Source organism: Gorilla gorilla, chromosome 6 (genome assembly GCF_029281585.2).
Source record: "Gorilla gorilla gorilla isolate KB3781 chromosome 6, NHGRI_mGorGor1-v2.1_pri, whole genome shotgun sequence".
NCBI lineage: Eukaryota > Metazoa > Chordata > Mammalia > Primates > Hominidae > Gorilla > Gorilla gorilla.
In genome coordinates, this window is record NC_073230.2 from 63357484 (window position 1) to 63383329 (window position 25846).

Genomic DNA, 25846 nt, shown 5'->3' on the forward strand with positions numbered 1-25846 from the left:
CAGATTAAAAAAACAACGCTTTTTCCTATTATTATATATCTCCTATCCAATTACCCTATATGCTAGAATACATAGTGTTTCTGCTAGACTACAATATATATGCCTGAAGAATGTCAGGTTTTACAAAATTCAATACTAAAAATAATAGCGCTTTCGGGAAAATTTGGTTAGGGCATTCGACTCAATACCTAAGGAACTTCAAAACAGAATCAAAAACAGTGACTGAGAACCTGGAGAGTTAATGTGGTCACCGAGGCAGGTGGCTCCACAGGGCTGGTGGCTACCACAGCAGATATTACAAACACACAAAAACGACAGGAAGAAAATGCAGCAATGCCCTCATTACAGAAAGACTGGCAGACACTGAGGGGGCACCAGAAGGATTATAACCCATTCTGAGCCAAGAGCCACGAGAGGCTGTGACAGCAGCTCTCTGGCGAGGAGGCCTCAGAGACAGGCGATCATTGTGATTTCCTACACATACGCACAGACACACACACACTGTCACAGTGGCTCCGCTGAGGACTGTTTCTTGTCCTGCTCAAGGTCGTAAGTCTGTTCCTATGATCCTTGCTCTCTTTGCCTAGGAAAATGTGTATAAGCCAACATAACATTTGCCTTCCACAGACATCTCGCCCCCCTTAAACCCTCACACGTGAGCTCACCTGCATCACAGAACAGGGCACAGGATTTCAGGCTGTCCTCAGCGTAACTGGTCTGAGTGGGCCAGACACCACGGTGAGGTCACCTGCTCATCCCCCAGTGAGGCAAGCCTGGCACCGCAGCAGAGGCTGGGCCACGCCGGGCTTTCCCCATCCCACACCCAGAACTTTAGCAAGACAATTCCCAGAGAAAGGTATGGCCACAGAATGAAACCACAGAAAGGTGCAAATACTTACATATAATAGGTTGGATAGAGTCCTTCAAAATACCAGCAATGCTTTTTGGCTTCTGTGCACTGCAAATAGAAGCAAGAAAAAGTTTGTCAGTACTCAGGAATCTGCATGTTGTTGAGAAGCTCTCACAAAGGCAGAAAGAAGGATGAGAAGACACAGCCTAACCCATGAAAAGCTGGGATATCAGGGCAGACAATGCATTACAGGGAGAGCCACCCCCTTTCTCATGACTTTCTATTTCTTTAAAACATCTATTTTTCTATTTTTTCATAGCCTTTCATATCTCTATATACACTGAGTGTCAGCATTTTATTAAAAAGGTAAATTAAAGACAATCCACTGTTTAAAATGTACTTGGTATGATACTTCAGATTACACAAGAATGCTAGAAATAAAGCACTGCAAAGATTGCCACTGCCCTCCAATTTCTGTTTTAGAGAGACATCTCCAATAGATTTAGCATTTCTAGAGCTGTATATTTCAGAATATGCTAAAGCCGCATTCCGACCTACGTCTGCAAGATGCTGCGAGTCACGGTTCACTCGTTGCCCTCTCACATGCAGGAAGAGAAAGAAGGAACAAGGAAAGACAATGGGAGCCTCTCCTGGGCTTTCCAGGTAAGTCCAGCTCCTAACATCCCGGAGGCAGGGCCCAGCCCCACAGGGCAGGGCAGGGCAGGGCAGGGCAGGGTGGGTGAGTGCACACAGGCATCGGAGCAGGGGCCAGATGCCACCTGGAGGCTCTCACAAACCTCCAGCAAGTGAGGCAGGCCAGCATCCCCACTGCTCAGGGAGCTCTCTATGCAGAGATGCTCTTCCTATCTGAACAAGGCTTTTCTAAAATTATTCCATTCGTGCTGTCATTTTTGTTTTACATTCACAACTTCCTACCTCCATGATCTAGTTTACTGGCCCCCATGTGTAAATAAAACCTTCAAAACATTATGGTGCAAAGCTCCCAGCAGCAGGAACACTGGCAAAGGGACGGCAAACAAAGCTTTCTTTGGGTGAGGCAGGGCCGTCCTGCCCAAAGCCCCTCCTCCGTTGGGAGGGTGGCTGGATCAGCTCCCTCTTACCCTGTCCGCAGCCCCAGCAGGTGTACAGCAATGCCCTCCTGCCACGATTGCCCTGCAGCTGGAATGGAGTTAGAGACAGGCCCCACATCTACAGTGACATGCCATGGGAGAGGTGAGCGCCAACGTCACGCCAGCGACATTCGATGGGTTATGAAAATGACATGAACCCCTGGATTTTGGAGAATGTGCTTTAAGACACTCAGAAGCATACTCAGGCAGCCTGGAGTGACCTAGTTTTATTAACAGAAAATGAGTTTTATTTAGACTAGGTTAGCTCCTGTCCAGTTTAAGAAATGAAGCTCAGACAGCTGACGAAATCAATTTATTTTGGCACAGAAGAGCAATTTCAGGTCTCTGCCCCAAATTATAATTCATTTCACTAGAGTCTTCTGTGATAAACAGAGAAACCAGGTCTGCCTTCCATGTGTCACTTTAAACGGGTCTCCCTTATTCTCCATCACCGCCACCGACAGCCAAACATTCCTGGAACCTGACACTTAAGTTCCACACAATCAAGAGGTGAGGCCAGGGAACATCAGAACTCAAGCCTGAAGCTCCCCACCTGCCTGGGGCCTGGCTGCTCCAGGGCTGCTCCGCAGAGACAGGCCACAGCCACGCAGCGAGAGCCAGGTGCACGGGCTGGCACTGGAAATAAGGACAGGCTCTGGCCTCCACAGCGCCCTTTTCTGCAATTCCTCTTGGTCTAAAGTGTTCCCAGATCCAAAGCAGCCACTTGATACTCTGGCAGCACATCTCCATCACTAATGCATTGCATTTCAGAAAGGACTTTTTCTTCCAATCAGACAAAATAATGCCACACTTCTGAATGCACATTGTCTCTGGGATACAGGTATATGAGGAATACCACTTCACAAATTAAGGCACCAGGGCCCTTGGTGGGTGTCTTCTTCTGGGTCACACAGCTTCTTTGTGGTGGCAAAACAGAGAGCCCCCAGCACAGTGTCTTCTGGACTCACGAGAGCTCCCCTGAGGAACCCACTCTGCCCACCTCCAGCAAGAACAAAGGCCTCTGAAAACTGGTGTGAGATGATCCCCAAGATACAGTGTTAGTGAAAAAGCATAGGCAAAAACAAAAACATATGTCCAGTATGCCATCCTTGATGCAAAAGGAAACGTGTACATTTGGCCTGCTTTACACAAAAAGAATCATAGTTTGCACACATCAAAACATCACATGTATCCCATAAATATGTACAATTATTACATACCAATACATTTTTCTTTTTTCAAAAAAAAAAATCACAGGAAGGACAGAGTATGTGAAAATTGATCATAAGAACTGGGTCATTCTTGTCATACCCAACTAACAGAGTCAAGGCCAGAGGGGCAAAGCACTCAGGTCATTCTCGGCAAGCCTGGCTGCTGAAACTGCCTGCCCTGACTCTCAGACTAGCTTACCCAGCCCCATCACACACCAGTGAGAGCCTGCACACCAATGAGAGCTTGCCAGCTCCCCAAAACTTTACTTAGTGCCAATGAACAACTCTCTTTCAAAACAATCCCTTACATTTCTTTTTATAAAACTTCCAAACTTCTCTTTGTTCTTCACACATACTGAAGACCACCCAGTATATGGCCCAGACTGCAATGCTCACTTCCTAAACAAAATGTTTTAAATTTAGAGATTTGTCTCTGTAAAAGCTAATGAAAATGCTTACCTGTGGAGGGTGGGTGGGGTGAAGTGGAAAAGACAGGGACAAGAGCGAAATTCTTCTGAGTATATCTTTTTATGTAGTTTGACTTTTGAAATGTTTTTTCAGATAATAAAGTAGAAAGTATTTTTTAAAACCATTTCTCAGACTGAAAAGATTATAAAAGACTATCATGACATGATCACACATGTCCCCCTTAGGCCAGGGGCAACTAAGCAGGGTAGATGCCTGTGAGGTCAGTGCTCACAGGAGACTCACACAGACACTCACTCTTCTGGGAGCCCTTCCTGGGGCCCTCCTGGGTGAAGGGCACCATTTCCATCCTACTCTTCTTCCCGCATTTTTCTGGCATATTCCCTAACTTCAGAGCTGCCTACTTGTTGGTTACCCTTGCTCAGTTACTTGCTAATAACCTTTTATCATTTCTCACTAAGCTACCCAAATGAATCATATTTTGAAAAATTTAACCCGTTTGTTCCTTTACAAAAACTATTCTTAAGAAAATATTAAGGCTACATTTCTTGAAACAGAAAGCACCTTTAAACAGAGTTACCTTGCATTAAAGTGTAGTTCCATTTTGTTGCTGCTGAAATTAGTGTGTTTGAAATTTGCTAATATCCTGGAAACTGCTTCACTGTTTTTGGTAGCTGGACTTTTGTAGCAGCTTTCTCCTGAGGAATGCCAACATCGTAATAATACACACATATACTAACTCACTACAGTTAATGCATGGCATGATTCCATTTGACAGCCAGATAATATGAAGAATGCAAAGTCACAGGTCTCATTATTCAACTGAAAAACGCCAAAATGAGGACACAGAAGTCCTGATAATTGTTGTTGTTGAGGCTTTCCTTCAATAAATGCTTGCTAACTGAACACCAGGTGTCAGAGTCAGCTTGCCCAGTTGAGGAGGACGCAGCCTTGTGATGGGAATGGAGACCAGGAGGTGGAGAGGCACACGCCTGCCCGAGGAGCCCAGGGTTGAGAGCCGGGTGCTGCCAAGTCGAAGTCTGATGAGAAAGGCAGTCTCTGCCTACCAAGTCCAAGCTCCAAATCCAGCACCAGCACCAGGACTCAGGACAAAGCCAGACAGCTGGAGCTGTGGTCAAAGGGGAGTTTGCCAGGGACAAATACGAGGGATCTTCAGAGTACTCCCAATCACCAGCAGGCACGCAGATATGGCCTCACAAGCAAGCGGAAGGAGGCAGAAAGAAGGCCCTGTGCTGGGTCACGTGGCAGCACCAGAGTCGACGGGCAAAGGGGAACCCACAGGGAAAGGAGGAGCCAAAGAACCAGAGCTCTGGGTTCTGACCCTGACTGCAACCTGCCAGCCACACCGCCAGCCACACCGCCAGCCAGTCTGGGTCTCACTCTCCTCGTTTGTAAGAGTACGGACTCTCGGCCGGGCGCGGTGGCTCAAGCCTGTAATCCCAGCACTTTGGGAGGCCGAGGCGGGTGGATCACGAGTCAGGAGATCGAGACTATCCTGCCTAACACAGTGAAACCCATCTGTACTAAAAGTACAAAAAAATTAGCCGGGCGTGGTGGTGGGCGCCTGTAGTCCCAGCTACTCGGGAGACTGAGGCAGGAGAATGGCGTGAACTCGGGAGGCGGAGCTTGCAGTGGGCCGAGATTGCGCCACTGAACTCCAGCCTGGGCGACAGAGCAAGACTCCGTCTCCAAAAAAAAAAAAAAAAGAGTACAGACTCTCTTCCCTGCTTTATGAAGAAACTGAGATTGCATCAAAATGCCTGGCCAGACTAGGGCATCGTTTCCTGATCCCACACCAGCTAGCACCTCTGTCCCTAACTGTGTCTTCTCTGGAACAAACAACTTCCAAGGTTCATCTTACATGGTCTCGATCATCTAGGCAGAAGCAATGCTACCAAACCTCTCGAGAACAAAGGTTCTAAATATGAATGCCTTACATGTGTACAGTATTAAGTTTTCCAAAATCTCCCTAAAAGGAACAAACCTCTCTAAAAAAAAAAAAAAAAAACCTTAAAATGTATGGAAACTAAGGGGGAAAAAAGTGAATTTCCAGGTTTTATGCCCACTCTGAAAAGTCAGTCTACCCACATTTTGCGAAGATACTACTACCATGATTTCTTAAGGATCAACCATCTCTGGAAACAGAAATTATGTGTGTGAGGAGAGGTCAACTGCTTTCTGTTACCTAGCAGGCATCCTCAGTTTTCAGGATGTTGTCCTAGGCTCTGGGAAAACAGCAGCCCTGCATGAGCACCTGTGGGATATTCCCTCCGTGTGCAGAGCAGAGACAATGTGCAGAGCAGAGACAATACGCAGAGCCACATGCTTCTTGAAGAGCTCATGAAAACAGTAACATACAACTTACAAACTATGAACACGGCAGAGGGTGTGGGCTCACGAGGAAACCTTCAGGAGCAACTCCCTTGAGGGGATCAACAGTTCACACTGGAGAGGCCTGAAAGATTGCTCAAGGAGGACTCTGGACGCCCATGGTTCAAGGACTAGGGTATCTATAGATGTAGTTAAGCCATCCCAAATATAGTTATCCCTATTTAGGCAGGATCTAAATAAGCCCCAGAGAATAAACCCTTGCTGATCTCCACTAGTAATCCTCATAGTGACATAAATTACTCCTCCATGTGCGCTGAGTGAGGAAGGACGCAGGACAACACTGATGATGAGTGCTTCTCCCTTTTCTATCCCAGGCTAAAACAGAGCTGCACCACAGGCAGGCACAGCTGACTTGGCAGGAACTGAAGCTCGTGACTCTGGGACATGAGGGAGTGGACAGCAGGGTCAAGGATCCAAAACAACATGGATTTTACCTAAATTCCACCTGTTCTGCTTTTCTTAAGTTCAGGGGATAAGGTGAGATCTTTAGATAAATAGCAGACAAACTTGCAAACCAGCAGCTCACTGACAGGACTTGTCTCACTGACCTCTGGAAAGTAAGGATCCTTATGTTACTTATCACGGCAACGGCTTTGGCCAACAGTCTGTCCCGGGCCAGAAGTCCAGGGTTTGCTTCAGGATGGTGGGACGGCCCCAAAGAAGATCAGCCCAAGGACTCCATCTTTTTCAAAAGGAAGGGGCCCCCTGCTGTGCCTCACACTGCTTCTGCATTCATCAAAAGCAGAACTTGACACGCAGGCAATGAGATCCCAGCTGCTTTCAGCTTGAGCCCAATTAGAGTGGGCTCGTTACACTCCGCACAGGCTGAGAACAAAGGGAGCCTCGCGGGTGCTGGCAGGCTTGATGCTCAGGACCAGGGACAGAAGCAGAGGGCAGGGGGTAGCCTGCTCAATGCAGAGAGAAAATCTATGCAGGGAATGACAGGCAATTATCTCAAGGTCTCTGAATTTCAATTAATAAATAGGACCGACCATGCTTTAAATTCCTGTACTGGAATTTCAATCAGTTCCCTAAATGCTAATTACTTAATCCCCAGGTTTATGGACATTTTGTTTCTCAGGAATGTCTTATCTCCAAGAAACCTTGATTTTTTTAGAGATGAGAGTATGAGGCTTCTCACAAGCACCATTTCTTAGAGGGAAGAAAGCAGATAAACCCTTAAGAAAATAACAGAAATAAAAGATACCCCTGTCTTATAGAAGAAACCACACCTGAAATTCATACACAGCCAGCAAATAACGATCAGAGATGAGATCCGGGGATGCAGGCTGTAAACCTTAAACGAATCCCAACCACAGATACCCGGGGAAATTCTGTCAATTCTCCTAGACTCTGAACAGCTGGTCTGCTGGTCTGCTTTACCTGCTTTCGTGTTCAACAGAAGGACAGGGGAGGAGACCTCCTCATGGACCCTCATTCCAGTAGGTAAAAAGCCTCATCCCCAGCAGGTGACAATTAATCAGTAACCAAACTTAAAAGGTAGAAGCAGAGGAAACTATCCAAATAGGGCTGATATCTTTATCAATAAAGACTTTACATGATTCAATGAGAAAAAGAAAAATTCCAACAGGAAAAATAAAGTGATAGATATGAGAATTTTTCAAAGAAACACAAAAGGCCAATAAACCTATTTTAAGAGACAATATTCATTAATAACCAAATATAAATTACAATAGTACGGTTTTTAACCCATCAAATTAGTAACAAAAAAATCCCAGAGTACCCTTTGCAGACAAGAGCATAAGGGAAAAAAAAATCACATAATTGTTGGGAAAATAAAATGCCTCAAGAAGACAATTTTTCAATATATATCAAAAATCTTTAAAATGTACGTAATTTCAGCAAGTTTAAACAATTGAGAACAAATGTTATTTAAAAAACTAGAAATAACCAACATTTTCAAAATGGGTTTTGCTAACAAAATTATAAGATATCCAAAAGATGTATTTGTAGGTATTTACTATCAGAATGTAGACAAACATAATGAGGAATATTTTGCTAAGAAAAAAAGGTCAATAAAATAGTACATCTAGAATTGTATTTTTTGTTATACATTATAGGAAACAGAAAATAATATGGAAAGCCATGTACCGAAATACTGACAACTAATTATGTTTCAGTTGGTACTAGAGATGATTGTTTTCCACTGTACATTTTGTTAGTCTCCAAGTTTCCTGTATGGAACCTGTACATTTTATTTTTAAATCTCTATTAAATTTTACTTTAAAATGCAGACCACTTACTACCCAAAAAAGAAGTGAAAACTGGATATGAAAAGATATTTAAATCAGCCTGGTCAACATGGTAAAACCCCATCTGTACTAAAAATACAAAAATTAGCTGGGCATGGTGGCGCATGCCTGTAATCCCAGCTACTCGGGAGGCTGAGGCAGGAAAAATCACTTGAACCCGGGAGGCGGAGGTTGCAGTGAGCTGAGATCGCACTACTGCACTCCGGCCTGGGCAACAGAGCAAGCTCTGTCTCAAAAAAAAAAAAGAAAAATATTTAAAATAAGAAAATATAACTGTTAACAAGAAAGAACATTCTCCAGCTAGGAATGAAATACAAACTAATAAAGTTTGTGAAATAATATACAAGGTTAGAAAGGGTGTACTCAAACAAATACAGAGTCAGCAATTAAAGCTGTATTCATAGAAAGTTTATCATGGAAAATGTTTATTTCATAGTTAATTTAAAACACATTATATATTGAATTTCAACAATGTAAAAATAAACATATTCATAGGAGAAAGAATGTAACAGCATAAGCCTAAATTCACAGTGTTATATTTGGATGGTGTGATTTCTTTTTAAAATATCTCCCTACTGAAGCCTTCAATTCTGATGATAGAGGCTGTTGTGGCAAGAGACAAGGGACACATAAGAGTCCTCAATGGGCCGGGCACAGTGGCTCATGCCTGTAATCCCAGCACTTTGGGAGGCCAAGGCTGGCGGATCACAAGGTCAGGAGATGGAGACCATCCTGGCTAACACAGTGAAACCCCACCTCTACTAAAAATGGGCGTGGTGGCGCTCGCCTGTAGTCTCAGCTACTTGGGAGGCTGAGGCAGGAGAATCGCTTGAACCTGGGAGGCGGAGGTTGCAGTGAGCTGAGATGGCACCACTGCACTCCATCCTGGGTGACAGAGCAAGATTCCATCTCAAAAAAAAAAAAAAGAGTCCTCAATGAGTGCAAAGGACTGGATTCGCTGCAAGACCCAACACACATGTGCACCCAGGAGCTCCTACTCATGCCCGCTGAACAAAAACGTTCTGAAAACTATGCTATCTTTTAAAACATAATTATCAATATAAATCACAATTCATGATACTTGAAGGATCAGGTGATCCAAGTTCTAGCTCAATTTACTTAGGTTTAGTTCATACACTATAAAATCACCCATTTTCAAGATATAGTTAGATGAGTTTTAGGAAATGTATACAGCTGTGCCTCCAACACCCCAATCCAGCTTCAGAACCTTTCCTTCACTTCAGAGTTCCCTCATGTTGTTCTGCAGTCAATTCCAACTCCTACCCCAGCGCCCCAAGCAATACTGATCTGCTTTCTATCTTTATCCATAGTCTTGCCTTTGCTATAAGGTTCAATTAAAGAAAATCATACAACTTACAGTCTCTTATGTCTGGATTGTATGTTGCTGCATATATCAGCAATTCATTCCTTTCTAGTGTTGAACAATATTCCATTCTGTGAAGACACCACATTTTGTTTATCCATTCACCAGCCCATGGACATCTGGGTTGATACTGCATTTTGGCTGTTTTCAATAATACTGCTATATCCATTTGCACACAGGTCCTTGCACGGACAGAGATCTTAATTTCTTGGGTACATACCAAGAAAAGTGGAATGGGTACGTACATTCCACTCCAAGACCTGGAGTGGAACTTCCAGGTCACACAGTAACTCCTTACCTAACTTGTTGAGAGACTGTCAAACTATTTTCCAAGGCAGCTGCACTACTTTACATTCCCACCAACAATGTAAGAGGGCTCCTGTCTCTCCACATCATCACAAACACTTATTATCTGTTTTTTGATATTAGCCATCTAGTACTGTACTGGTATCTCATCGTGATTTTAATGGGAATTTCCCTAATGACCAATGATGTAAGACTCTTTTCATTCCAGCTCAATCAGAAGGCAAATAACAGTAGCTGCCATACATGGAATGCCTGTGATCCACTAGGTGCTTTTCATGTGAAATCTCACTTAACATTGTAACAACCCTGAGAGTTAGGTGGTTTACAAAAGCGCAAACTAAGGTCTCGAAGAGGTGAATTGACTTGCAAAGGTGACACAGGAGCAAGCTGAAAGTCGGCATTTGACTTCAGGTCTGTTGGTTTCCAAAGTCTGTGTGCTTTCTGTGGCAGTGTCTACAAGCTGAAGTTTTCTGTGTCATCATAATCCACGACCCACCCTTTGGAATGTCTGTCACATCGTGTGCATGGAACAGGAATGAGATTTATTGTAGGCATTATTTTGCTGTATAGAAGAAAACTAAAATGACTGAATCCACATGAAAGACCCGATCTCCATGCCCCCAAAATAACCTTTCATGAGTTATTAGGAATTCTACCTTTCAGCATTCCTCAACTCTCAACACTGTCAATTACTGCATCTCCAGGAGCAGAAATCAAACACAAGTGTGCCCAGCAGCTTTGCTAAGGAAACTGTCTCTGCAATCAGCATGGCCAGCCCACCAGGAACAAACCACAAGAGAAAGGAAAGCAGCAAAGTCAAGGAGCCCAAAGCCCACCAGGGTGCAAACCATGAAGCATCCTTTCACTCTCAGAAATCACTTTTTAGCTGCCAAAAATACTTAGAGGTGCCATTTTAGGCACAGAACTATATAAAATGAATATAAGGCCTGCAGCCAAAAGGGTTCATGTGACAAATTTTCCAAATGCCACAAAACATCATTCATTCAAAAAACTCATGAGCGGGAGACTTCATTAGAATAGCCTGAAAGCAGCGATAACAGCTGGAAATATCAGTGCTACTGTTATCTGCTGGCAATAAATGAATATGATAAACCTTTGTTATTGGCTCAATTCCAACAAAAGCAATGAACAGGACCAAACCTTTGAATGCTGTCCTTAAAGGCATAATCCAGAATTTTTTTTTCTTTTTTTGAGAGGGAGTCTCGCTGTGTCGCCCATGCTGGAGTGCAGTGGTGCGATCTTGGCTCACTGCAACCTCTGCCTCCTGGGTTCAAGCGATTCTCTTGCCCCAGCCTCCCAAGTAGCTGGGATTACAGGCACGCGCCACCACACCCAACTAATTTTTTTGTATTTTTAGTAGAGATGGGGTTGCACTCTATTGGCCAGGCTGGTCTCAAACCCCTGACCTCAGGGGATCCGCCCACCTCAGCCTCCCAAAGTGCTAGGATTACAGGCATGAGCCATCACGCCCAGAAAAAGTCATCTTTTTTTGATGTAATTGCAGAGTGCAAGAGTAACATTATGAAAAAAAAAGTCAACAGATCAGCTCTGCCACCTCCTAGTCTATGATTTGGGCACCCGGCTTTGATGATCTCATACATGTCCGAGAAGAGTAACAGGCTTGTTGTTTCCAACTACTATGCCCCCAAAATGAAATAACTGAGATATGTACCAAAAGACTACTCTCTTCCAGTTGGGCCTAAATCTTGGCCAGCAGATCCAAAACTCAACCACCACACTTAAGAGAAAATATCAACTTCTTACCTTTTGCAGACAGAAATGCCCAGAAAGATTAATAAGTGGAGCAGCTTCAAGAGCAAAATGCCAAAAAATGCATAAGGATTTTTGCATTCAGGTTGTGTACTACCCTACCTATTTGACTTCTATTTTAGAAGAAAAGTGTGTTGGATTCTCTGATGACATATATTTCTGTAAGTCTAGATTCTAACTGTAAAGAGCACAAGAAATTGAAAAGCTGAGATGTGACTAAAGTCTGACTAAAGGCTGAATAAATGATGGTGCCACCCACATTTAAAGACAATGTGACTTACTAGAATAAACACACACAGCACCTGCCGCATGCCTGCTTCTGTGCCTGAACAGTGACCCAACCATGGTCAGGTCACCGAAGGTCTCTAAGCTTTGGTTCTTTGTCTACAGACTGGAGAGAGGTATTTCTGTCTTGCCTTGAGGTTTACATGAAACAGTGTATGCGAACCACCTGGCGCATGCTCACTATTCTAGGAGCCTCCTGCTAAGTCATTACATTGTGTGCTGTGTCGGTTTATTCTTGAGAATCATGGTCAAGTAAAGCTCAACCTAAAGATGCAGTTAACATTCTCTACAACCTACTTTTGTGTCTCTATGGAGAGTGAGAATATGGAACCTGTGATCCAAAATGAATCAGAAAAACAAACAAACAAAAAACAGAAGTTTAGAAACTACACTAGTTACAACCACCAGCTTGGAAATGATACCCTGGTGTGGAAAAATACAGCTCAAAGCAATCTGAGGGAGGCTCCTCCCCTTTCCATGGAAGTTTTCATGGCTTCTGGCACACCCTGTCAGCATTCTCTTCCCAGGAAGGTACTGGGAAGCACTGCCACGTGTACTCCTCTCATTCCTTTTCACTACTACCAAATTTCACACCCCCTCAATTCTAGTAATATGCATTTTCATTAAATCTGGTAATATTTAACCTGGAGTCAAAAAGCAATTTCTTGTGCTTAGAAGACTTTCTATTTCTTGTCATGAATTGATTTGTTACAATCATTTCATGATTCTAACAGGGACTAAGCTGTTACAGCAAATTTGGGAAGAAAGAGAGTTAGTTCCACGTGTTGCCCCAAAGCAGCATCTGTGTATTAGAAAATCTTCAGGGAATCTCTGGCGGTGTGGAGGCCTAAGCTAAAACCAGGAGGACTGAGAACATATGTGCCAGGAAGGTGATTTTGATGCCAGTTCTGTCTCTCTCCTGAACCCAATCAACTCAATCATTTCTGTTTAACACAAACTCACATGAGTGCCTCCTAAAAGCTGGTTCAGTCAGCTGCCTCCAGGTCAGACCAGTGAGGATGGAGGCCGGTCACTCAGTGTTGTCTGTGGGTGCATGCAAGGGGCAGTGTGGTGCTCTTGAAAGGCAGTGCCCAAGGACAGCAGCAGAAATGCCCCTGCCTTCACTCAGGAAGGGCATCACTGTCCACCCACAAGCAGCTTCCAGAGCCATCACTTATAAATATTTCTTCTCTCATTTAGATTTCCCTGTGCCAAGAAAAAAAACGAAAACAAAAAAACACCTGCCTGCTCTGAGTCAGCCTCAGAGATGACCGTGGTTGACTGTGCTGTCTGCCTTCTGCTTTTAACCACGAAAGAGGAAGCAGCTATGTGGGACACCACATCAGGGAACCTTCCGGACCTAGGGTCTCACTGCCTGGAAACTCCCCTGAGCCTCAGCTTCTTCAGATGGAAGGGACCCTGCTAACTCAAAGAACCCCTCATACTACCCACCAAAGGAAAGTCCCCATCAGGGAGACTAGCAAGGGAGGCTGAATGTAGAACGGCACTCAGGTTAATCCTAAATCCCTACCTGGCTTTCCCTCCTCAGTCATCAACATAGTGATGGGGTGAACTTCGATGATGTTGTCTGGGGACTGACCTTCATATCCTCTGATCCTCCCAGTCTTTTCTTCTTACCTTTTCTCGTACCCAGTGTGTGGTGGGTGGGTAGGGAGGTAGATGAGTGAAAACACCCACAGGAAGGAGGATGGCAAAACTCAGATCCAAAAGCAACAACTCTGCCTCAGTGTTGTAAATAAGCAACAGCTTTTCCACCCAAAACAACTCATTTGTGCAAGGTCACCAGCAAACTGTATAGCTGTCTCCCAGCCCTGTCAGCTATAATTTCTAACAGCTGTCACTGTGTCCTGGCTTGTTAAAATCCGTGAAGGAAATCATTTCATGTAGCTTTTTTTTTTTTTTTTACGAGATGGAGAGAGAAAAGAATGGTAGCAGAGTAAAACAGCAAGTGCAAGCAGATGACAGAAATTTCTACAGACACTTAATAGACAGACATTCCTTAGGCCTAGTTCAAATATCTAAATTCCATCAGGGGACTTGGCTGTCAAAAGATAATCATCTCTTGCTTCATTTCTCATATAATTTCCTAAACCGTCGGGTCTCAGCTAGTGCAAGGTCCTGTCATGGTCACCTGTGGCTTGGGCCAATTCTCACTTCCCCTGAAGGGCAGCTGCGTGTAGGGAGCGGGGGCTGCCCAAAGTTTCACTCTGACTGGAGGTAAACTTAACATCATTTCTGCATTAGTCATTTAGAGCCCTGGGCTCAGTACTTTCCCCCAACTGGGTTTCTGCTTTTGAGCTCGCTCTGCAATTTCCCCAATTCTGACTCAATTCTCTCTGGGCCCAGGGAGCTGTCAACAGCCACTCCTCCCCACCCATTTCTCCAGCTGTAGCCCTCTTGCAGGTGTCCTGCCCACAAAAGAACACCAGCATACAACGCCATGCAGGGCCCACTCTGAGCTGGGGACCTTCTGCCAGTTGCCACCTGGGATCTCTGCCAGGTGCCCAGAAGAACCTCACACCAGACATCTCTACAGCTGAGCGCTGCTCCCACCCAGTGCTCTGGACTTTGGGGAAAGTACCACCGCCCACTAGCTCACCCCAGCCACATGCTGTCCCCAGTGCCTCCTGTCTTCCCACTCCATCCACGTGGTCAAGCCTTGTCTCTTCCCAGGACATTCCTGCCACACCACAAAGGAGGCCAGCGTTGCTGGCATCAAAAGCCAGGGGGTGAGCTTGCTGATGGGAGAAGAGGAGAACAGGAAGACACAGTTGAAGAGTGGTAGAGCCTGCAGCACCTGCCCCAAGACCACTGCCACATCCAAGCTTGGCCACATGGCCTGTAGTGCCAGGGCCTGGCTGGGGGACTCCTGACACTGCACCTGCCCCTAAACCTCTCAGCAGCCTTGACAAAGCTCAGGGGGATACGCAGGGCTCTGTCATAGAGAATAGGAAAGGAGGGCACACAGCACACCAACTCCTGCTAGAAAATCTCCAGGGGCTCCCCATTCACTGTGGGTTTCTCTTTGCTTCCCCTTGAGGTCACAATTTCCTTTCTTCTGAATGCAATTTTATCTTCAGTGGGCTTCATTACACAAACAAGCAAAAAGAGTGGGGCTGACTGATCAGGGCAAAGCTCAGTGAGCTCAGAGGGCACTGGGGCAGGCTCCCCCTGGAAACCCTGCTGCCTCACTGAGGGTGAAGTACAGACCCCAGGGAGTGTCCTTCTGGCCTGGCCACCCCCACATGCCATTGGCTCTTCCTGTCTCTGCCACTCCTCCCAGTCCCCCGCCCCGCAGCCATTTCCATCCGTGCACCTCTAGAGAACCCTAGGTCTATTCACTTCCATCTGGAAAACACTTCTTCAGAGTTTCCACCAACAGAGCCTCAGCCTCAGTGTCACTTGGATGAAAATTTTCGAGACTTCCAGAAGGTGAGTTGTTAGTTTTCCCCTTGGGGCTCTGATTAAATTTAACTCTCAGCACTTCAGCTTACAAGGAATCTTCCCTTCCGTGAACTTATTTGGTCCTAATGAGACCATGGGAAGGAGCGGGCTGCCCTCAACCAGCAGACACGCTCAGCACTGTGTCTGCCATCCCAGGATGCAGTTGGGGCACTGTCCCTCTGTGCAGAGGCTGGGCAGGCAGACATCAACTTACCGCAGGTCTGAGACTATCTCCAAAGACAGTGTTCTTTCCCTGATGATGACCGACTCTTTCCTACACCTGACCCACATTCTGTGCCAAGCAAGGATCATGCACTCAGGGCCCTGGCTCCTCCTGCAGGGTTGGGTCTTCAGGAGCTCCTGAGGAGTAAGGGCCCTGCCTCGGCCACCCTATTGGCCCCAGTGTCTGACCCAGGCCAAGTGTTCAGGAAACCTTTGGTGGAAACGCTCATATATCCGCTTCCTCCTCTGCCTGCTCAAAAGTTGTACTTGGATTTGACTATAAACCCTGAAGTATGGAGACTGGCCCTGACTGCCAGGCTACATAGGCTGATTAAAACTCAAGCAAGGCCGGGCGTGGTGGCTCACGCCTGTAATCCCAGCACTTCGGGAGGCCAAGGCAGACAGATCACCTGAGGTCAGGAGTCTAAGACCAACCTGGCCAACATGGTGAAACCCCGTCTCTACTAAAAATACAAAAATTAGCCGGGTGTGGTGGCGGGCGCCTGTAGTCCCAGCTACTCGGGAGGTTGAGGCAGGGGAATTGCTTGAACCCTGGAGGCAGAGGTTGCAGTGAGCCGTGATTGCACCACTGCTCTGCAGCCTGGGTGAGAGTGACACTCTGTCTCAAACAAAAAAACAAACTCAGGCAAGATTTACCACCATGAGGATAGAGAACTTAGGAGCACAATATGCTGATGGGGACAAAGAGAACTTCATTGTGTCTCTCAAAACATTTTCCAAAAGGAAGACGGGAGAGAATGAGGGCAGAGCACATGGCACGTGGCAGGACTGAACAATGACACTGATATAAAAACAACTCGTGTTCACACCAAGGAGCACTGGCCCAGGCACGGAGCGTGACCACAGGGGCAGCGTGCTGATCCTGGCTCAGGCAGCGCATCTGCCACACGGAAAGGCGCACCATACCCAGTCTGGTTGAGGTAGGCACCCAGCCTCACTCAACAGGGCATTCAATCTAAGTGCCCACAAATGCAAGAGACAGTGAACAGAATGGCAGCCAGACCGCATGAAACGCAGAGCTCTTGAGGCACCACCAGAGGAAGGTGGGGCCTGCCTGGCCACAAAACCTGAGACTTCAAGTCATGTCTGAGAGGCTGAGAGGATTAAGGAAGGGGCTTTGGGGACGGGCCGGACATTTTCTGACGAGAAACGCAATGCAGATGGTGAGTCCAAGATCTCTCGGCCTGACCTGTCTAATTCTCTGACCCTGGACTGTGCCTGCGTAGAAGGCTCTGCCCCTCCGTCCCGGCAACACTGACCCTGCCCTGTCCCAACCAGGCCTGCGTTCACTTCCTTCGGCTGAACACACATATTTTGTACCCCGAACACCCACAGCGTGCAGCAACATCTGGGAAGCCAAGCAGGAATCTTACTGACGTCTCTCACACACCTCAGCTGGCACTCTGCCCCCACCGCTGGCTCTGGAGCAAGCAGAGGCCGACAAGTCAGACCACTGATTTCGTGCTCCAGCCTTCTGGAGGTAACACATAACTGCCCACCATGCTCTTCTTTCCCAGAACTGAAGCCCAAACTCTGGGCCAGGCTTCACAGCAAACTGAACCACCAGCCGAGCAAGCACCTGAGCGTGTGAGCCCGTCCTTCGCGTTCTGTTAGGCGGAAGGATGCAGGCAGCGCACCTCCTCGCCAGCCAGTCGCCCACGGTCCTGTCACTGCTGGGTCACACGCAGCCCTCCAATACGGAGCACACATAAATAAAGCTCTGGCGCCCGCAGACCCTGCAGTATCCTCCTCTGTTGAGTGGTGAGAACATCTACCATGGAGGACGCTACAAGGATTCAAGAAGCCAGTGCTTGTGACAGTGTGAAAAGCAGGTCTGGTCCCCAGGCCCAGGCCACCAAGGAACATGCACTTCCCACAGCCCCCACTTCCCCTCCAAATTCCACTACTCCAAACCCATGAAAGGGGGAACTGCCCACAAAAGTTCATTCTCCCCCAAACCACTTACTAAGTGCCAAGTGGCCCCACCAGGCAGAGATGGAGGCCAGCGTGAATCTGGGCTGTCTCCTGCCCACCTGCCATTCCTCTCCACCAGCCAGCAAGGAGGCCCCAGGAGCCCCCATTCAGCTCACACACCCAGATCCAAACACTGCCTCCAGCCTGGCCCGACCACACTAAGCTGCCCTCTGCCTCTCCCACCTTAGGGCTTCGAGACACCTCTTTCACCAGCTGAACTGGTGGAAAACTTTTCCTGCTGATCCCCTCTAGAGACCGCTCTCATTGCAGAAGTGTTTCTGGAACACAAAGTATTGCAAAGTCAGTCTATTTTGCTACAAACCACTCTGAGTAGCGATTTGCAAACACCATCCCTTATGCAGTCCGCACTTAGGAACTCTCTTCACCAACTGAGCTACACTCTCTGGTCCTTCTCTAGGTCCAGGTAAAGATGTAGCCAGTCCTTCCAGTCTGCAAAGCATTATGAAGCTGCAAAGAATATATCCAACATCTTATTCAGACTTATTCTTGAAATGAACAATGTTTCGTTCTTTGCTAACTTGATGCTCAAATACCCTCTCAAAATCTAAACACAAGCCCTTCCTGCCAGGCTACACAAACCACACAAAAAGAACAACCCTATGGTCCAAAGACTGAGGATTCCACAGTCCAACTGAGTATCACTGTAAACTGCTTTACACGGTTTAATGACAAACATAATAATCTATCTATACAAACCTGCAAGAGCACAGAAGACAGATACCCAAGAGTTTCCCTGAGCATTGTGTGTAATGACAAAAACAGCTACAAACTACTTAGCTGTTCATCAAGAGACGGCGGATTAAAATGAGTCATGGCCATTCCTATAAAGGAACGCTTTGTAACTCCAAGGGGAATGCTGTGGGTTTGAGCTGCTGATGAGGAAACATCTCCAAGCAACATTTCTTTAAAAAAAAAGGAGAAACAAGATGCAGAACACTGTCTATGATACGATCCCATCTGTGTACTTTTAACCAAATATTTGGGTATACAATCTTAAAAAAAAAAAAGTTGCACAAGAAACTTATCAGAGAGGTATGCCTCTTTCTCCGTAGAGGGTCTAGGGTTGAGAAGGTATTGGGGAGGGAAAGGTTTCATTCCTTTAAAAAAAAAAAGGGGGGGGGAGGGGCGGGGTGCCGGGTGTGATGGCTCACGCCTGTAATCCCAGCACTTCGGGAGGCCGAGGCAAGCGGATCACCTGAGGTCAGGAGTTCAAGACCAGCCTGGCCAACATGGTGAAACCCCCTCCTCCACTAAAAATACAAAAATTAGCCGGGCATGGTGGCACACGTCTGTAATCCCAGCTACTCGGGAGGCTGAGGCAGGAGAATCGCTTGAACCCGGGATGCGGAGGTTGCAGTGAGCTAAGATCACACCATTGCACTCCAGCCTGGGCGACATGAGCGAAACTTGATCCCCCCAACAATAACAAAAAAAGTACGTGTATTTATTGTATTTAAAAACTTAAAACCACCAAATCAATTATCTATGAGAAAAAGGAACAAGAGCAACACATGAAATCCCCAGATGATTTAAGAATTCCATTCCAGTTGGTACTCACCCCTTTACCCCAAAGATTCAACCAAACTGAATTCAGCTTCTCCCCATTCCTCTCTCCCTGCCTGTCCTTAAAACAAAACTAATGAGCTGTTAAAGGGCCACATGTGAGGCTGAAAGGGAAGGAAACAAAGCATGTGAATAATTCACAACTGGATCATCAGCCCCGCTGTGAGCTCAACAGCCCCTGACACGGATGGAGTTGAGTCCCTCTGGAGGTGGCATGCTGAAGGGAGACTGCCTTCCTTCGTGGACCTGGGACAGAGGTGGCCACAGGCAGGCTCAGTAAGTGGTTGCTGAACCAACTATATGGACAGGAACCAGGACTCAATGGAGAAACATGTTATATATACACACACATACACGCATATTTGTCATACACACAACAAACTGGCGCATAACATGAGCGCTGCACACACACACACACATAGCCTCCCAAATAAGGAAACAGCAGGAACACTCATGAATTAAGACAGATAATCCCCAGCTTAGGGATGGTTTAAAATTTAGGGCTCATTTTCTCACGGAAATGATGGTATAAATGTTGGCGAACTTCCCTGGCTAGGTAACACATGTCTGTTTAGCTCATAAAATAAATGAACTCCCAGACAGGCGCGGTGGCTCACGCCTGTAATCCCAGCACTTTGGGAGGCCGAGGAGGGTGGATCACGAGGTCAAGAGATCGAGACCATCCTGGCCAACATAGTGAAACCCTGTCTCTGCCAAAAATACAAAAATTAGCTGGGCATGGTGGTGCGTGCCTGTAGTCCCAGCTACCCGGGAGACTGAGGCAGGAGAATCGCTTTAACCCTGGAGATGGATGTTGCAGTGAGCCGAGATGGCGCTACTGCACTTCAGCCTGGCGACAGAGTGAGACTCTGTCTGAAAAATAAATAAATAAATAAATAAATAAATAAATAAATAAATATAAATGAACTCCCATTCCGTCCTTGTGTTTGATTGCCCCAGACTGTCTGCTGAGGAGACCCCACGTGCCCTCAGGGAGGCTGCCTGTTTAGACCTCTGGCCGTCACCAACATTGCTGTGCTTCTGTTGTCAGCAGCTTCAAGGGCTGACCTCCACCTGGTGCCCAGCCGAGTAAACACGTGGAGCATAAGTTCCAAGTGTATGGACTCAGGGCTCCTCCAGACACCACAGGCGCTGCCCTCACAGAGCACTCATCTGCAGGCTGCTTCCCCTAAGTGTCAGGTCTTCACCTCCGCTGCGGCCTCAACGCAGGGAATTTACTATTGAATTCACCGCCAAGACAACACTGAGACAGAGTCGATGCCACCACTTTACAGCATAGTTTATTTTTATGTCTGGCTTAGATCTCAAAAAGGGTCTGAGAAGGCTTACATAAATACCATTTTAAAATACAAGGAAAAAAACAACACGAAAAGCAAAAGTAATGAGAAAAAAATACATAAAGTGGACTACACTGAAACTGAAAATTCTTGGGCTGCAAACAATACCATAAAGTAAAACGACAACCCGCAGAAACGGGAAAAAAATACTTGCCCATTATCTAGCTGATAAGGAACGTATTTAAAGTCTTACCGCTCAATATCAAAAACAGAAGCCATTAAAAATGGGCAAAGGAGTGACTGCTAGTGGGTACAGGGTTTCTTTGTGAGGTGATGAAAATATTCTTGATTGTGGCAATACTTGCATAACTGTGAATATATGAAAAACTTCAGAACTGTACACTTTAAGTGGATGAATTATATGATATTTAAATTCTATCTTAATAAACATGTTATTCTTTAAACGGGCAAAGGATTTGGATACACATTTCTCCAAGGAAGATAATGCAAATAGCCAATAAACAAATGAAAAGAAGCTCAACAACATTAGTCATTAGGGAATTACAAGTAAAAATCACTGTGAAATACCACTTCACACCCACTAATATGACTATAATAAAAAAGACAGACAATAACAAGTATTGGTGAAAATGTGGAACATTTGACCCCTCACACATTGCTGTTGGGAACAGAATGGTGCAGCAGCTTTGAAAATCAGTCTAGCAGTTCCTCAAAAGGCTAAACAGTCATCACATAACCTAGCAATTCCACTTGTAGATATTTATCCAAGAGAAATGAAAACATATGCCCACAAAGACCTGTACGCAAATGTTCACAGCAGCGTTATTCACAATAGCCAAAAAGTGGAGACAATCCAAATGTCTATCAATTGCTGAATGGATAACCAAATGTGGTGTATCCGGTTATTTAGCAATGAAAATGAAGTACTGATTCATGCTATAACACAAGAGAAGCCCATCCTAAGGGACCACATGTTACATGATTCCATTTATATGACATGTCCAGAAAGAGTAAATTTACAGAGACAGAGAGTAGAGTAATGGTTGCTCAGGGCTTGGGTAGGGTGGGCCAGAATCAGGAGTGACTGCTAAAGGTACAAGGTTTCTTCTAGGAGGAACAAAATATTCCAAAATTGGATTGTGATGATGGATGAAAAACCCCGTGACTGTATCAAAAATTAAATCATACAATATAGATGGGCGAGATGATGGCATGTGAACAACATCTCAACAAAGCTGTTTAAAAACATAAGACAAATCCAGCATGTATTTTTTTTAAAAAATTTTATGGATTCCTAATAGTTGTACATATTTATGGGCTACACATGACATTTTGATACAAGCATACAATATGTAATGATCAAATCAGAGTAACAGAAATATCTACCACCTCAAATATTTATCACTTCCTGTGTTGGGAACATTCCAAATTTTCTCTTCCAGCTATTTTGAAATATATAATTTTTGTTAACTACAGTTGCCCTACTGTGCTACCGAACACCACATCTTATTCCTTCTAACTGTATTTTCATGCCCATCAATTAACCCCTCTCCATCCCCGTCTCCCCACTACCCTTTCCAGCCTCTGGTAACCACGCTTCTTTTCATTACCTTCATGAGATCAAATATTTTAGCTTCCACATATGATTAAGAACAGGCTGGCATGGTGGCTCATGCCTGTGATCCCAGTACTTTGGGAGGCCGAGGCGGGCAGATCACTTGAGGTCAGGAGTTCAAGACCAGCCTGGCCAACATGGTGAAGGCCCGTCTCTACTAAAAATACACAGTTAGCCGGTTGTGGTGGTGCATGCCTACAATCCCAGTTACTTGGGAAGCTTTAGGCAGGGGAATCACTTGAACCCTAGAGGCAGAGGTTGCAGTGAACCGAGATCGTGCCATTGTACTCCAGCCTGGGAGACAGAGCGAGACTCCATCTCCAAGAAAAAAAAAAAAATACAGAACAGGCAATATTTGTTTTTCTGTGCCTGGCTTATTTCACTTAATGTTCTCCATATTGATCCACATTACTGCAACTAGCAGGATTTCATTCTTCTTTTTTGTTTTTTTATTTTTATTTTTATTTTTTTGGAGACGAGTCTCGCTCTGTTGTCCAGGCTGGAGTGCAGTGGCATGATCTTGGCTCACTGCAAGCTCCACCTCCTGGGTTCACACCATTCTCCTGCTTCAGCCTCTCGAGTAGCTGGGACTACAGGCACCTGCCACCACGCCCGGCTAATTTTTTGTGTTTTTAGTAGAGACAGTGTTTCACCGTGTTAGCCAGGATGGTCTCGATCTCCTGACCTCGTGATCCGCCCACCTCAGCCTCCCAAAGTGCTGGGATTACAGGCATGAGCCACGGCGCCCAGCCTAGGATTTCATTCTTTATTATGGCTTTATAATATTCCATTGTGTATATAAAACCACATTTTCCTTATCCATGTGTCCACTGATGGGCACTTAGGTGGATTCCTTATCTTGGCTATTAACAGTGCTGTAACAAACATGGGAGTACAAATATCTCTTCAATATGCTCATGTCCTTCCTTGGAGAAATGTGCGTCCAAATCCTTTGTCCATTTAAAATACCTGGCAATGAGATTGCTAGATCATAAGGTAGTTCCATATTCTTAGTTTTCTGAAGAGTCTCCATACTGCTCTCCATAGTACTAACTGACATTCCCACCACCAGTGTTTGAGAGGTCCCCTTTCGCCATATCCTCACCATTTATTTTCAGTCTTTTTGATAATAGCCATTTTAACTGAGATGAGGTGATATCTCATGGTTTTGATTTGCATTTCCCTAATGATTAGTGGTGTTGAGTATTTTTTCATATACCTGTTGGCCATTTACATGGTTTTTTTTTTTTTGAGAAATGTCTATTCAAATAATTTGCCCATTTTTAAATCAGATTATTTGGTTTTTGGCTACTGAGTTGTCTGAGCTCTTTATATATTCTGGTTATTAATCCCATGTCAGATGAATAGCCTACAAATATTTTATCTCATTCTGTGGGTTGTCTTTTCACTTTGTTGATTGTTTTCTCTGCTGTGCAGAAACTTTTTAGCTTGATGTAATCGTATTTGTCAATTTTTGCTTTGGTTGCCTGTGCTTTTGAGGCTTTACTCAAGAAATCTTTGCCCAAAACAATGTCCTGAAGCAAATCCCCAAAGTTTTATTTTAGCATAATACTTTCATAGTTCCAGGTCTTACATTTAAGTCTTTGATTTTGAGTTGATTTTTGTACATGGCGAGAGATAGAAGTCTACTTTCATTCTTCTTCATATGGATATACAGTTTTCCCAGCACCATTTATTGAAGAGACAATGTCCTTTCCCCAATGGATGTCCTCAGCCCCTTTGTCAAAAATCAACTGGCTGTAAATGTGTGGCCCAGCATGCTTCTGTGTTAATCTGTAAAACACATTCTTAAAAGATTTTAGCTGACCAAAAGCAACACAAGAAGAAGAAAATATAATGAAATTGGAACAAAATAAATGCACACAATGGCATGGTTTTCATGGTTTGGGGCAGTAGGGCTGGTGGGGGAAGGAGATGGCCCCACACTTAGCTCCAGGCTCCTGAGGGCCAAGGCAGAACGGGGAACGCTGTTAGTCCCAACATCATGGTGTCCATCGGATGAAAAAAACTTGCGAGAAAAGATAGTGTTTCTTGAGAAGAAAACAGTCTTTCTGATACTGGAATGTGCTGAAAACTTCTTTTTCGGTCTTCCCAAAAAGAACACAGCTCCAACTGGTGTGGAAGAGTGGGGGTTTCAGGGAGGACCTCACCAGAGGGGAAACTGAAACTGACGAATGTAATCTAACATTTAACTCTGGAGAGTGTTGTTGAAGGCTTCCGCAGAGTTGGTGGAGAGCAGAGTTGGTGGAGACCGTGGAACTCAAGCAAACATCTGAAATAAACTAAGCTAATGAAACCACGAGGCCATTTTGAACTCAAGGAAAATAAAAAACGTTGTCCAATAAAAGCACAATTTTAGTGTTCTACATGGCTCAACAGTCAGCAAAACGTAGTCAAAATAATGATGATACTAAATGTGGATTTAACCAGATATTTTAAATACATTTTACTTTCGTGTAATCGGTACTGATATAAACATATATACTGAGAGGATAGAAGAAGAGAGATTAAATAATGTCTAGCACCGTTAAATCAAGAGCTAGAAGGTATGTGTATTATTTTAAAATGTGGAGGCAAATAGTAAAACAACCAGCTAAATAAGAGTTGAAAGTAGTTCTTCTGAGAAGCAGACCACAACGGTGGGGCATGGGGAAGATTGTGTTAAGCTCTGACATTATTAAACTTTCCATTTATATACATATATTACTTTATTTAAAAATGAAATAAACTTGTTAAATACAGGAAAAGTCACCTATGGTCAATGTTCCCTGTGATCACTATTTCTTTAAAGGGGCACAGGTAAGACCACGCTAGGAGAAGAAAACTCTTTTATCAGGAGGGGCATCCCACTGGGTCACTGAAGTCCCCAGTGCTGTGAGGTCCAAGAACGTGCTGCTCTCCCCTGTGAGGCCTGTCTTGATGTCAAGATCCCACCAGCCCCAGACAAAGCAGCACACAACTGACCCGTGGCAGGAGGGAGGCACTCAGAGGCGCAGCCAGGAGGGAAGAAGCCTGCTCTCCCCCTCCTCTTTCTGGCCCAGTATGCATGGCTGAATTCACCTTAGGATAAACACAGGTATGACTACACTCCACTATGACTAGAAAAATAACACAGGCGTGACTGCAGTTGGAATCACAGCTTGTGGGCCACACTGGTTACACATCCACCAGGACTCAAGAGGGATCCACTGAGCTGAACACTGCCTGCTCGTGCTCTGTGCCTGAGGCTCCCTGTCTGGCAAGCCCCATGGAAGCTCACAGATCTGTCATTTGTGGAGAGCTGCAGCTCTTCTGTTTAAAAAGGAATGATTTGGCTGGGTGCAGTGACTCACACCAGCACTCTGGGAGGCTGAGGTAGGCGGATCCCTTGAGCCCAGGAGTTTGAGACCAGCCCGGGCCACACAGCAAGACCCCAACTCTACAAAAAAAAATACAAAAATTAGCATGGTGGCACATGCCTGTAATACCAGCTATTCAGGAGGCTGAGGTGGGAGGACCACCTGAGCCTGAGAGGTCAAGGTTGCGATGAGCCGTGATTGCACCACTGCACTCCAGTC

General features: G+C 45.3%; 1 protein-coding gene across 1 annotated transcript in view; it reads right to left on the reverse strand.

The window, feature by feature from the left end:
• The window catches only part of VOPP1 (VOPP1 WW domain binding protein), a 101860-nt gene that overhangs the window by 49563 nt on the left and 26451 nt on the right, over window positions 1-25846 (reverse strand). The window contains exon 2 of the mRNA XM_004045468.5: window positions 900-958. Coding sequence (XP_004045516.1) covers window positions 900-958 — 59 coding nt within the window. The remainder of the gene's footprint in view (window positions 1-899; window positions 959-25846) is intronic.